This window comes from Calypte anna, chromosome 12 (genome assembly GCF_003957555.1).
Source record: "Calypte anna isolate BGI_N300 chromosome 12, bCalAnn1_v1.p, whole genome shotgun sequence".
Lineage (NCBI taxonomy): Eukaryota > Metazoa > Chordata > Aves > Apodiformes > Trochilidae > Calypte > Calypte anna.
This window is the reverse complement of record NC_044258.1, coordinates 14,441,699-14,455,231: the sequence shown is the minus strand read 5'-3', so window position 1 is coordinate 14,455,231 and position 13,533 is coordinate 14,441,699. Positions and strand designations below refer to the sequence as shown.

The following is a 13,533-nucleotide window of genomic DNA, read 5'->3' as shown; positions in this document are numbered from 1 at the left end:
ATTGTGAAACCCATCACTGGTATCACTCTGCTTGGGGCTGAAGCACCCTGGGGGTGCTGGGAGAGTTCTGGGGAGCCAATTGGCCATGGTACACACGCTGCTGCCCCAAAGGGAGATGGGGATGCTGCTGCAAGAGCATGCAGCCCCTTCATCCCCCTCCAGTGGTGTGGGAAATGATGGAGAAGTCTGGGAAAGCATGGGCTGCTTTCCCTGCACAGGCTGGGGGATGCACCAGGCTGTTAACTGGTGTTGGGACACGCCAAAAGCCTGTCCAGATTGTACCTTCCCAAAGCACATGCCCAGCTGACATGAGGCCCTGAGCACCCACATTTCACTCCATGGACTGCTCCTACCCAGGAGGGAGTTCAACCAGGTTTTATTGCATTTAAAGGGGAACAGCACAGGGTACCCAGGTGGTCAGTGTTATTTCCTGCTTTCCTTATAAAGTGCCAGGTGGTTTCTTCTTGTAAAGCACTGATCATTTTGTAGTTTTCACATTTTTGATCTCCTGCAGCAGGTCAGACATTAGAGTGAGGCTGACTAACAAGATCATGAAATCTTCAAAATCAATTTTGTTCTCAGACTCCTCATCCAGGGCAGACACTATTTCCCGGTATTTTGGTTTGTTTTCTTGCCCCTGTGGAGAATGTTAAATGAGGAAAAAAAAAAAGTTTAAGCATGACATTCCTTCTTTATTGTACCATAAGAAGGACAGCAAAGTAAAAAATAATGTATTTTCTATCTTTTCATTTAGGTTTTTATGTCCACATTCATATCAGTTTTTCTTATGTTACCAAGAAAGTCAAAATCTTCATTAACACAGTCTCCTGTTATTGTCTGAGGATTTGTTGTTTGGGGTTTTTTTTTGTTTGTTTGGTTTTTTTTTGGTTTTTTTTTTTTTTTTTTGGTTTTTTTTTTGGTTTTTTTTTTGGTTTTTTTTTTTTGCAATGTCCCTGATTTCTTAAAAAAAACCCAACCAAACACCCAGGACTGTCAGCAGTGATTTATGGCTGTCCCTGTTCCCTCAGCCCTGTTAGATACAGACTCCACATCAAGAACTAATTCACTGCAGATGTTTGTACCACATCTCTGAAGCCTCCCATGGGATTACTCCAGGGACTGATGCTCATCCAGCTGCAGATCCCAGGGTGCTGTTCCTGAACCCAAAGCACCCAGCCCAGTGTCACCCACTCACCCAAACCCCCTCACCTGTATGAAACGTCCAAACTGGGTTTGCAGAAGGGTTTTGGTTTCAGCTTTGCTGAGCTTGCCCTCGGGGTCAGCAGAGTTTTTATACACCAAAGCCACAGTAGCAAAAGCTTTTTCAAGGTCTGAGCCTTTTCCTAGAGCTAGGAGGGGGGAAAAGTTATCAGAAAAAGTGGCTTTTGAGGTATAATTGAAAGGACTCTGTCAGAACCATCCTGAGTGGGTGGAAATCTGTGTAGTTTCATTAAAGTTAATGAGACTGAAAGTGTTTATACCCACAGAGGACCTGGCCCAGATTTTATTTGGAGTGGGACAGCAACATACCTCGTGTCCCATGGAAACACACCCCAAGAAGGAGCTTTCAGTTGGAGCTGGGGCATACAGCAGCAGTAACACAAGGGGATGCGTGAGGCTCATCCTGGGCACCCAGGAAGGCCCTGCCATGGGGAGAGGCCACACTTGCCATCTTTGGGATGCATTTGGATTCCCATGGTTGTTTATCAGGGGAGATGTGGCCCATCCTAGAGGCCTGACTGAGCAGAAATGTCCATGTCTAAGCATCAGCACTGCACTTCAACATTCTGATATATTTCAGATTTTGGCTGGAATATTTGGCTGGACTCATCCCACCCACTCCTGCATCTCATCCCAAAGCCTGCAATCACACAGACCTTAGTCACTACCCAGTACCACAGATGATATGAGTTGTGATTTTTCGTGGAAAGGCAAGCAGGAGATACAGATCAGTGCAGGAGCACATTGCACAGGGACCCACGAGACCCTCTTGTCTTGCCCCAGCTGAGGGTCTGCATGGTCCCTGATGCTCTGCTAAATCATCAGGATTTGCTACACTGGGGCTCTGGCCTTCGAAGACCTGAATCCCTCAAGGGAGAAATGGGTCCCCTTACCTTTTATTGATGCCAGCTGCTTGGCTAGAGAGATGCTGGTAGTGAGAGAGGAGAGAGGCACAGTTATCACCTGGTGAATTGAGTGTAAATATATTTTTTTCCATGAGTGGCCTTGCTTATTTCCATTTCATTTAATCCCCAGGGAACTCAGGGCTTCCCAAGGGAGACACTTTCCTTCACAGCAGAAAAGAAAAATGGTCTTTACAAGCAACACACAAAACACAGCTCCTAATTCTTCACATAAGAAAGCAGCCTAGGGTTGTTGTTAAATAACTTTGAGAGGACCATTGCAACATCCTTCAAGTCATTTCTTCAGCAGATGAAAAAGCTCCAGGAATCATCTCAGCTTTAAGCCCATCTCCAGAGAAGTACAGAGGGATCTACCACTCCCCAGTGCTCCCAGTGTGGAGCAGACACCTGGCTTTATTTCCAGCAGGTCTCACAGCTGTGATAAATTTCCGATTAAAACTTAAAGCCTGCTTACTTCTGCTAAAGTGCTGGAAACTCATTAAAGGGCAGGCAATGCTCAGTGGAATAGATAGCTTGTGATAGAGACAAATACATCCAGATAATGAATTTCAAGACAAATGGCAGAACAGCAGAGATGCAAAGTGAGGACTTACCTCTTGGGCATGCCTGCTGCAGCTGATGGGCTTTTTTTGGTGGGAGCAGGAGCTGTCTGATTGACTGAGTACTGCTTGGTGCTGGGAACACTTGCTCTGCAGCCACACATCTTGTGGCCGGGGTGTTTGTGATCTCTAAGCAACTCCAGTAATAGCAAACAGGTGAATTCAAGCTCTGCCCTGTGGAAGCAGCCTGCCTGCAGCTATGCCCTATCAATAATGTAAATGCTACCTGGGGATCATGGAGCTGGCTTGGTGCTTGTGCCTAAAGCAGCCCCTGTGAGGCAGCACTGCTGGGTTAGCAAGCAGCCTGGCTTTTATTTTATGTGAAAATTTGACAGAAACAAACCAAATGGAGCCTGAATCTTCTCAGATCTGTGGGGAATGTACCTTTGCACCAGAAACAACTGAGGTGCTGAACTCACCCAGTTATACCCATGATCATTTTACTGGGAAACTTTTTTTTAGTTGGGGCTAATTGTGACTTGCCCCAAGTTATACAGAGAGTTGTTCCCATAGGCTGGGTCAGAAACCAAGTGTTCCCAAATGCCTTGACCCAGCATTTCTCCTGGGTGAGCACACTCCTGCTCGAATATTTATTCCCCTGGTGCAGTGCAAAGAGGAGATCTGTCCTTCCCAGCTGCCTGCAAAGCAGCATCCAGCTCTCAGCCTCTGGTTTCTAGCCCAATGGATGCTGCCTGCTTCCAAAAGCAGCAGGGAGCCATATGGCAGAGCAGTCACACGTTAGAGGAACTGAAAGGGCTCTGATGAACTTTGTTATTTACTGGCATGGGTATCCCTATTAGAACACACACAGCCTGTCAGGATGCCTGTGTCCTTTCTGCAGATCCTTTGCCTAGAGGTGTCTAGACAGGATAACTTTGACCTAAAAGACCAAATGGTTGTTTTAATCGGGGGTGGTCTGTTAATAGACAGTGACTTCCACTACTTCATCCAGCTCATCATTCCCCATGAAAAGGATACAATGCTGATGTTCAGACTTACCCAGAACTAGACTTTATGTAACAGGACATGGAAAGGAGACTGCAACAGATGGCCTGGAGAATTAAAATGTTTTCCTCATTTAGTAGAAGCTGAATTACTGAAGGCTAATGAATAAGGATGTTCACCACCTTACTGTTCCTGGATTTTAATTATCTTAAAAAGCATGGGAAAAGAGAACCTTTAATTTTCCATCTAAGAGTGTCATTACTCCAACAATTCGGAGCCTTTTTCTGAGAGGTTTAAGCTGTCTTAGATCTCTACTGCGTTCTTTAGGACTGGCTCATGAATAAAACAGAGCCTGTAATTGCAATGACGCAGCCAAAACACATATAATCAATGCTCATTATCCCATCAATTAACACACTAAAATTAAACAAGAATTTGGGCTTAGTGATCTGCCATCAGCTAAAAAAAAAAAAAAAAAAAAAAAAAAAGTCTTGATCTCATGTTGAAATGAAAGTTCCCTTTCACATCTGTTGAACCATTCAACAAGGCATGAAAAGCCTTACATCCCGGGTAATCCACAGAATGGGAATGTTTGGACTTAGCATCCAAGGTAAAAATGAGAGTGAGAATCAGACTCTGTTGCATGTTTATCAGCTACAAGCAGTGTGTTCTGGGCTCTTTCCACCCGAGATCAGGTTTCAGCTCACAGCTTTTTTAAATCTACTGACTTTTGAGAGCCTGGATTCTAGAGCAGGTGATTTGCTTTGCTGCGGTATTAATGAGTTCAAGCAAGCCTGGGGTACATTATCCCTCTAGGATATTCTAATTAGTGTACCTAGGACCATTAGTGCCTAGCAGATAAAGGGTGGCACAAGGATAACCCTTGCCTTTGCAGCTGATAAGCTTTGAAGACAGCAAGATTTTGGCTGTACATGCTGCTCAAGTATTCTGGTCAGCAAGGTGTGCAGGGAGCCAGGCCATCTGCTCTGTATCTATTTTGACACCCTCTATTTCTGTTTGAAATACCCAGGTGCTTTTATTGGTCACTTTTTTAGCGCTTTTCACACATTAGCAATATTGTCTGTACAAAACATGCAACCTGATATTAAAACTGCAAAAGCTCTACAGGCAGCTCACTTAAAATAACTGCTGAAAAAAAAAAAAAAAAAAGCCCCAGTCACCACTTCACTTTTGGTATTTTCCCAGAGTTTTGCCCATCCTTTCCAAGTACTTTCTGCAATCCAAGAAGACTCGTGCTGTGAAATGACAGCTCCTTTGGCAATGGCCCCAGGGTGCTGGGTGGGTGCCCACACCAGGCAGGCACAGCCCCGGGACAGAGGCACACAAATGGGATGCCAGAATCTCAAGGTGCATTCACACCACAAGCCACTTGGACTTAATTTCTTCAGCAAACCCTTCGGCTGCTGCAGTAGTGCACCCAGGGAGGTAACAGACTCTCCAGACCTGAAGGGGCTACAGGAGAGCTGGGGAGGGACTTCTCATGAGGGCCTGGGGTGACAGAATGAAGAGTAGTGGCTTTCAGCTGAAAGAGGGGAGATTTAGGTTAGACATTAGGAAGAAATTCTCCACTATGAGGGTGGTGAGACACTTGCATGGGTTGCCCAGAGAAGCTGTGTCTGCTCCATACCTGGAAGTATCCAAGGCCAGGTTGGATGGGCCTTGGAGCAACTTGTTCTAGTGGGTGGTGCCCCTGCCCATGGCAAATGGTTGGAACAAGATGATCTTTAGGGTCCTTTCCAACCCAAACCATTCTATGATTCTTTGTGACCAGGTCAATTTTATCTTACATGATACCCACATCTTTTTTTTGTTCCAAAGAGCCAAGACTTAATAGCCCCATGTTCCATCTTAGCCCAAAGCAGGACTGGCTGCCACAGCCTTGTACTGTATACCTCTTCCTGCACCCCTTTTAATCCACTTCTTAACATGGGGAAACCTAGCAGAAGCAGCAGGTCTAATGTGCTCACTATAGGGGGGCCTCCCAAAACCAGCCCCAAGTCATGGTGTGACTCTGTCCCTCTTGCCTGGGACAGTCACTCAGCCTCACTGGGAAAGGATCTTCTCCTCACCTTCTGCGCAATGGGATGCAAAGAGTAGATCCAATGCTGTGCAGGGTAACGGGGGATTTAAAGAGTCTTATTTAATAAGGACAGAGCTCTGAAAATGGAAGCAAAGGAACTGGTAGCTAAATGCAACAAATTGAGCACCCTCCCCCATCCTCTCTCTCAACTATTACAATTTCTGTTGAAATGACAAGATCTTCATGCTGAGGATGTATGGTACTGAAAAACGAGGGGACAATCATCACCAGATATTAATATTAAAGTACAGAATATTGCCTCTGTTAGATAATTCCAGGAGGAAAAGTTTTTTGGGTTTCATAAAAGGAAAAAATAAAAAATATTCCTGTAAAAGAATAGGCAAGTCAGGGACAGCATAAGCTAAGTAGCCCATCCTTTCACATATAAAAGCTGGCTTAAAACTAGCAGACAGAGGACTTAATGCTTATGACATGATATGGCACATTATGAGAAGCACTTTCTCAGGAAAGGATGAAAAAATCTGCAAAATTATGTACTTGATAGCTCTTTATCTGTCTGTAATATGAAATGTGAAACTCAGAAGATAATGTCAGAAAATGAACTATAGATACCTGCAATGGGTGTTGTATGCCACTGTCTCTTTTATCAGCACATGAGAGTTTCAGCCAAGAATAATTCAGTACTAGATCCTGAATTGCTTATTCACATTGAGAGCATCTACAGATTGGAAATAATTAATCTAATCAGGTCAGGCAATTGCAATATGAATTCATGCAATGGGAGCACAAAATTTCTTCAAGCCCTGGCCATAAGTTAGGCTCTGTTACAGGCATCTCAGTGGCCTGAGAGACTGGATCTGATAAAGTATTACACAATAAAAAAAATACCCTGTCAAAGAAAGGCCTGGGCTAGATTGGCATCTAAACTCACCCTTGTCTTCTTGATGTGCCAGGGAAGGAGCAAAGGAGGCTGCAGAGCCCCTGGGTACCCACAGCCAGGCTCCCCATGCAGGGGATGCTGCTGCAGCTTTGCAAACTCCCTCCCTTCCCCACTCCAGGGGAGACCCTAACCCAGATTGGGAGCATCCCTCTTCCTTGGCCTCTGAGGCACCCAGAAAGTCCTGAGCTTCCACCTCCCCTGCCAGACTCCCAGAGGTACCTGCTCCTCCTCCACAGCTCTGGGCTTGATAATGCAGCTACACTCCTGTTTCTGGCAGCTGAGAAATGGGCTATAAAGAGAAACACATGGGCAAACAGGAGGGACAGCACAGAAGATCAAGGAACATGTTTGGGTTTTTTGTTGGTTTTTTTTTTTTTTTTTTTTTTTTTCAGAGACTGACCTAGTTATTTAACTAACTGGCAGAGACACTCACTAATGATGAAGCAGGAAAGCAAACAGTCTGCCAGCAGCAGTTTCACAGAGGATATTCAGCTCTCCTTAGCTATTTGTCTTACACCCAGGAAACATCAAATACAGTCTTTTTCATCTTGCTGCTCAACACTTCGCTCTACAGTCACTACTCCCAGTTCAAATAAACTTCCAATTTCTCATCAATTGCTAAAGGATGTGATAAAGCCCGAATCCAGAGGAACACAGAGGAAACATTTTCTTACGTAACACAGACCAGTGCACGCACCATCTTCCTTTTCACTTGTGCTGTTTCCAAGCTATGTTAATCTGAGAAGTTACAGATGAAAAGTTTTTTTTCACCCCTCCTAATTCCCAGTGAGGAATACAGTCCCAAAGGATAACAACCAGCTCAGCTGCTCTGTGTGGCAGCAAGGAGGTATCAAACCTGAGGATGTCTGGGTACATTAAAGTCTTTCATGACTTAACTGCTTTTGTCAACTCTCCCACCAGCTCTGCCCTTCATGAGAAAACCTTAGGTTTGGAGTTCTGCAAATAATACCCAAAATAAGTCACTATCTTAATTCTGTTCCCAGACGTATTAGAAACTGCCCTTTCTCCAGGGACACCACCTCCTGAAGGTTTTAAAGTTGCAGTTCCTGTGCTCACATGGTTACAGAAGAATTTCAGCTTGTTTGAAATGCAGGAATCAACTTAAGCAAAACTCAAGTTTCTTACTCTCAGCATTGGATGGAAAAGTTTGGAAATGGTACCCTGCTGATAAAGGTGGAAAAGTCACTGAAGAGAAAGCTAGTTTACACAAAAACATCTTGTCTGTTTCTAGTGGAGAGGCTTAGGTGAGCCACTTGGGATACTCCTGATCAACTAACACAAACTAATTATTTCAAAAAGAAAAAAAAAAGGTGGGGGGGAAGAGGACAAATAGGACTCCCTTGTCACATAACACAAACAGACTGAACATTCTCCTGGCTAACCTAAATCTAATTTTTTCCAAACTTAAAAAACCAAGAAACAGATGAACTGAAAGCCAAAACAAAATCTTTCACTGACCCAGAAAATTGTATTTTCCTCCCATTTGGAATACCAGGACATTTAGATATTCCTGTTTGTTCTTTCTACAGCTCAAATATGGCCTTTCCAGCAATCCACAGAACTGGGATGGTTAGCACAGGACTGAGCAAGTCCTACTGATCAGTGGAAAGAGAGGTAAAGAGGCAGGCAGGTATTAAATTACACGGTTTTAATTTGTTTTTTAAAAACTTGTGATACTGACCTTTAATGACAAGTGTCTGTAGAAGTGTCACAGTCCACTGTACATTAAAACAATCCTCATAAAAGTGCTGGAAAAGAGTAAGAATATGACCAATAAGGTCAAGCACAGGATCTGTTATTTAGCTTTAGTAATTACCTTAGTTATTTTGCAGTGACTTTTTCATATTAACATACTCTGAAAACATGCATTGTATGCAATAACTTTATTAGGATCAAATAGATATCACAATATAGATTCATCCACCGAGTAGCCATAAATTGGTTACAACAATCATAGAAGAGACTAAGCTGTTTTAAGCTAAGATGCTTTCAACATTACAGCTCATACAATAAGATTATATAATGATACACTTTTGATTTAGAAATGCAGATGATCAGTTTGGTTAGTATATTGTGCTTCAGGCTTTCATTTGTATCAACACATCCCATATGCTGTAACGAGGAAGGGCTGAATTTCCCAGGGAGAAATCCAAAGAGGCTACAAGTCTGGCTCTGGCTATTTTAGGACGAGTTCCTCTGAGCCTGGGTTATTTGGTCAATCCAGTTACATTCTCCAGTAGCACCAAGCTAGTGCTCAGAGCAGCAACAGAACAGAGGGCTATCTAACAATCTTAAAACTACACAGCTGGAAAGGTTTTCTTAGTGTAAGAGGGTATAAAGGAATAATTATGCTTTATAAGGACACAACAATACATGTGCTTCTCATGTTTTGCTGTATTAAGCCACAGGGCATTTTCTCATGGTTTTGGATACTGATATCTGCACCTCTGTTATCTTAGTTAAATAAATACCTTTGTAAACATATAACACAGTTACTTGGTCCTTAATTTTCCACAGCTCACATTAAAAGATTCACAAAACATCCATAGAAATAGTGATTTATAGAATGGATACTTAGCTGAGTTAAATGGAATAAACATTGGTCAGGTACCATATATACTACTGAATGCCATTTCAAGGAAAAACATTTGTTACAAAGCATTCAGAACTTGGGTAAGCCATATATTCAACTCTGCAAAATATATAAAAGATGCATACTTCTTTTAAACAGACAGTTAACAAAATGTAGTGGCAGAAGTTGAGAAACTGCATTTACACAGTCCAGACATTTGGTAGTATGAAACTGCTTATCCATGCACTAAGTTACAGATGAGTTGGTTAACCGAAATAATAGTAAAATCCATTGAAAGAAAAATGTAGAACCCAAAGCAAATGCTCTGAAGAGTCACAGACAGGCAGTTTTGAAAATTTAGGTGCAATGTTACATGCACGGATATACAGAATAATCTGTAGAAATAATATTAAAACACTTTTTTTTGTTCACCAAAATGCAGAAGGAAATTCAGTTATATTATGCATATTAAATACTACAGACTTGAGGCTACAAAATGCTTCTACCATCTTAACACATACAAAACTACCATAAAGTTATCTCTACAGTACATACTACAACACTGACTCCAGGTCACCACCTGCGATGAGCACGTCGCCTGTATCCAGCTAGTCAGGGGAAAAAAGGGCCAACTCAAGCCCACCTCCCACCTGGTCTCAGGAAGCAGGCTTAGATCTTCAATTGACATTAAACACTGTGCTGTAGTATTAATTTATGTAAAAACCCTTAAAAACCTGGTGCCACTGAAACTTGAGACCTCTTAAATTCTCTACGTGTGAGGGATGCAAGAGCTTGTGCTGCAAGAACCCTACATTTGATTAGCGAAGGAGGTTGGCCCGCTCTGGCCATAGCTCTGGGACTGGCCATATTCATCCACCTGGCCATAGGAGCCTGGCTGGTTGTAGCCACCAGTTGGCCCATAGCTGTCTTGGTTGTAGCCACCTTGGTTGTAGCCACTGGGCTGCTTTTCCATGGAATCCGGAGGGTGCCGCTGGGCTGAGGAATGCCAACCCGTCTCCTTAAACACAAACCAAATGTTGCCTGCCCAGAGGATAAAGTTCAAGTAGCCGAAGACCTGGGTGGGGAGAAGAGGAGCTCGTCATATAGAAGCCACCGTCTCACAACCCAGCCTAAGGTTATGGACCCTGCATGGTGCTTGGATAAGTCAAAGCTGCTCTCAGTCCAACCTCCTTCCCCAAACTTTCTCCGCTCTGGAGAAAACTCCCACAGTCACCACCCTGAGCTGTAGCTTACAGGTGTCTGTTTTCCTTTTTCTATCAAAAAAAAAAAGGTTGGGTTTTTTAGGCCAAAATGATTTTTTTGTTGCTTGCTTGAAAACATAATTTAGTGTAAAGAAAGTGTGGAAAGCTAAAATCAAAAGAAAATCGTTAAAAAGAGAGATATTAATTGGTCTATTGGCCTGGAGAGGGTTTGTTTTTTTAAAATAGGCAAAACAAAGCAAAAACCTGGAGACAAATTCTCTGTTGCTCTTTTCGAGGCCTTCTAAAGGAATCAGCAAAGGACAAAATCTTTTCTCTCTAAAGGAGTGCCCAGGCTCCTTTCCAAAAGCATGGCAGGAGCAAGTGAAAAGCAGACAGGCTCTGGGCACACACCTTCCTTCCTCTCTTTCTCAACCCCACACCTTCATCCTGCTGCTGCATGACTGTCCTTCCAATTAAATCATTTCAGCTAATTGGTTCTCCCCAGCCAATTTAGGTCAATAGGTGGGTAAAAGAGATGAAAAGAGGTTTGCCAAGGTAAGGGTGAAAAGTAGCAATTAAAGTCACTCACAACCGAAGTGTTGAGGCTTGACATAACAGGGCTGCGAACAGGCAAGCATTTGTTGGACTGATGTTTGCAGGCAGACATCAGTAATAGCACTTCATCAGGGTCAGTTGCAATCTTTACATCTGACAGTCCTTTAGCCCAAGCAGATGAGCTCACTAGCCACAAGAATGAGAAGACCACTGTCACAATGAAATCCTAAAAGACAAATTAGTTAGAAGCATTATGCTGCTGCGTCCATTGGGGAAAAAAAAAAAAAAGTTATTTAAAATCACCAGAAAACCAAACGCCTGCATCAGAGGAGAGAAAGAACAAGAGCCTGTTATTTCATGGAACGTTGTGATTACTGCCATCATCTACAGAGCTAATTTTCAGAAGTGCCTGATGTGCCTAACAGGGCAGAGCCCTTCAGCTGCCATTGGCATGTCCTACTCTGAGGCCAGATTCCCACGAGTCTGTGGCTGGTGCCCAGGAAACCTGTGGCTGCCTTGGAAATCTGGCCATTCATGGCACCTGGATGATGAATTGGGATGGATGAAAAAATATATAAGATGCACATAAAGACCTGGGCCCTCTCGCCAATGCTCCTACAGACAGCTGGGGTGGGTGTCCTGCAGGACACGTTTCCATCTGTGGCAGCGTCTCAGAGAGAACCTGAAACAGGCTAATCCCCAGCTACCAGATAAGGAGTTTTCTTACCAGCTACAGGTAAAGCCGAATATCCTTGCTCTGCATGAGCTGTGCAGTCACTGATTACCATGAGTGAACAGTAAGACCATAAGTAAACAACAAGACTTGCCAAGCAGAGACTCCTCAGCCCCTCTCTGTCCTGGGAAAGCATTTACTCCTCTAAATCCTATCCACATGAAGAAAGGGTAGAAGGGCTGGTGGTCCCTCTTGGACCCACTGCCTCCAAGCAGCTCCGTTCAGAACCACTCTGCTCACTTTTCCCTTGAAATACTCTCAGGAGCACGCACAGGCATAAACTTCTCCTTGTCTTAGCCAGAACAAGTGGCCAAGTGACACTGTTGTTGTGTGGGTTTGGGGGGGAAGGAGGGAGGAGGTGTGATTTTTCAAGCTTTCTTGTGTCTTGCTAAAACAGAAGAGCCTTTCTGCTGTCATATTTCATCCCATCTGTCAGCCCACAACAGATGGCAGAGGTGCCAAAGTCTAACGTACCACTAACAGCATCGCTGCGTCTCGATATCCCACCTCCTGTGGGGGCTGCTTCCCCTTCCCCTGACAAAGTAAAGGTGTACATGGAAGGAGAAGAAAATGGCATTTCAGGTTGCTATCCAAAGCACTAAGTGATCCCTGCAAACCATCATTCTCCTCTTCTCCAAGCACATCTGACATTTGGGGAAGGAGCTCCCCACGGCACTGCAGGACAGAGGATGCGAGCTTCATCCATGATGGAAGATGCACCGGTCAATAAAGCAGCTGCACAAGTGACCCATGAACAAAGCATTTCTCTGCTCAGGCAGATGGGATTGAATTAACTGTGCTTGGATGCTGTCCCAAAGGATACATCCTTCTCTTCTAACAATTTGTTTTCTACAAGCCTATGTCTGCCACCGAGCTTTGAGTTCCTCTGACCTCTCTTCATGCTGGCCAAATGGGCCTCCTCGAAGAGCACGAAGCCCAGGAGCTGACAACTATCTTAACACCCAGAGAAACTCTGGATAGGCAGAGGCATATAGCCCAGGGGAATTTTTCTTCTCTGGGAGATTCCCAGCAAAAGAAATTATTGTATCTTACATGCCTTAGCAGTGACTGAATGAGAAACAGACTGCAAAAGGCAACAGTTCAATTGCAAACATTTCCTAAACATTCCAGCTGGTAGAAACACCTGATACTCACTGAGCTGTGGATTATGATGGGGTAGGTCTTTATTTGCTCTGAGGAGTGACATGTTACCTGCCCGGATGCCAAAGCCTCCAAATAGGTTCTGATTGACACGAGATGGAGACACACAGAGTTCTGGGGAACACATTTTTTAAATGCCAAGGAATTCTCTCTCAGTACCACCCCACCATCAGACTTCACAAGCTAAATCAAGCTTTGCAATCAACGTGTTGGCAATAACCATAAAATAAATGACTAACAGCAGGTAGAAGTTTGAAGCAAACAGAGACAAATTGACCAAAACTAACAGAATGTAGGATCTTCAGCTTGCTAAGAAAGAGGGAAGTTTTAAAAACAAGCAGAGTTCTTCAAGCAGGTGACAGTAGCAGGGGTCCAGACCTGCTGTAGAGTTTGCAGAGCCTGACTCCATGTTAATGAACCATTTGACAACTCATGGCACAAATTACAATTTGCATGAATACCTCCCTCTGTTTGCTAGCAGCTTGTGTTTTGGGCTAAAACGTACTGCTAGGAACATCCAAGACCACTGTGTCCCTGGGGGGTGGATCCTAAAGGGACTAAGTATTTCATGTTATTTCTCAGGTCTTGCCTTCTCCATC

At 43.8% G+C, this 13,533-nt stretch overlaps 2 protein-coding genes across 3 annotated transcripts in view; both read right to left on the bottom strand.

Annotated features, from left to right (window-relative positions):
- Positions 1-478: 478 nt before the first annotated feature.
- On the bottom strand, positions 479-2,847 carry SNTN (sentan, cilia apical structure protein). The gene is made up of 4 exons (XM_008503757.2): positions 2,738-2,847; positions 2,115-2,149; positions 1,210-1,349; positions 479-637 (listed from the first exon to the last, which is right to left on the bottom strand). The coding sequence occupies exons 1-4, from the start codon at positions 2,845-2,847 to the stop codon at positions 479-481; spliced, it is 444 nt and encodes a 147-aa protein (XP_008501979.1).
- A 5,735-nt stretch (positions 2,848-8,582) lies between these two features.
- The window catches only part of SYNPR (synaptoporin), a 101,913-nt gene continuing 96,962 nt past the window's right edge, over positions 8,583-13,533 (bottom strand). The window contains exons 4-5 of one of the 2 annotated variants that reach the window (XM_008503862.2): positions 11,075-11,266; positions 8,583-10,358 (exon numbers count right to left, since the gene is read on the bottom strand). In XM_008503862.2, the coding sequence (XP_008502084.1) occupies positions 10,092-10,358; positions 11,075-11,266 (459 nt within the window). In that variant the 3' untranslated portion in view covers positions 8,583-10,091. The remainder of the gene's footprint in view (positions 10,359-11,074; positions 11,267-13,533) is intronic. The other variant, XM_030458287.1, reaches the window with a different exon arrangement.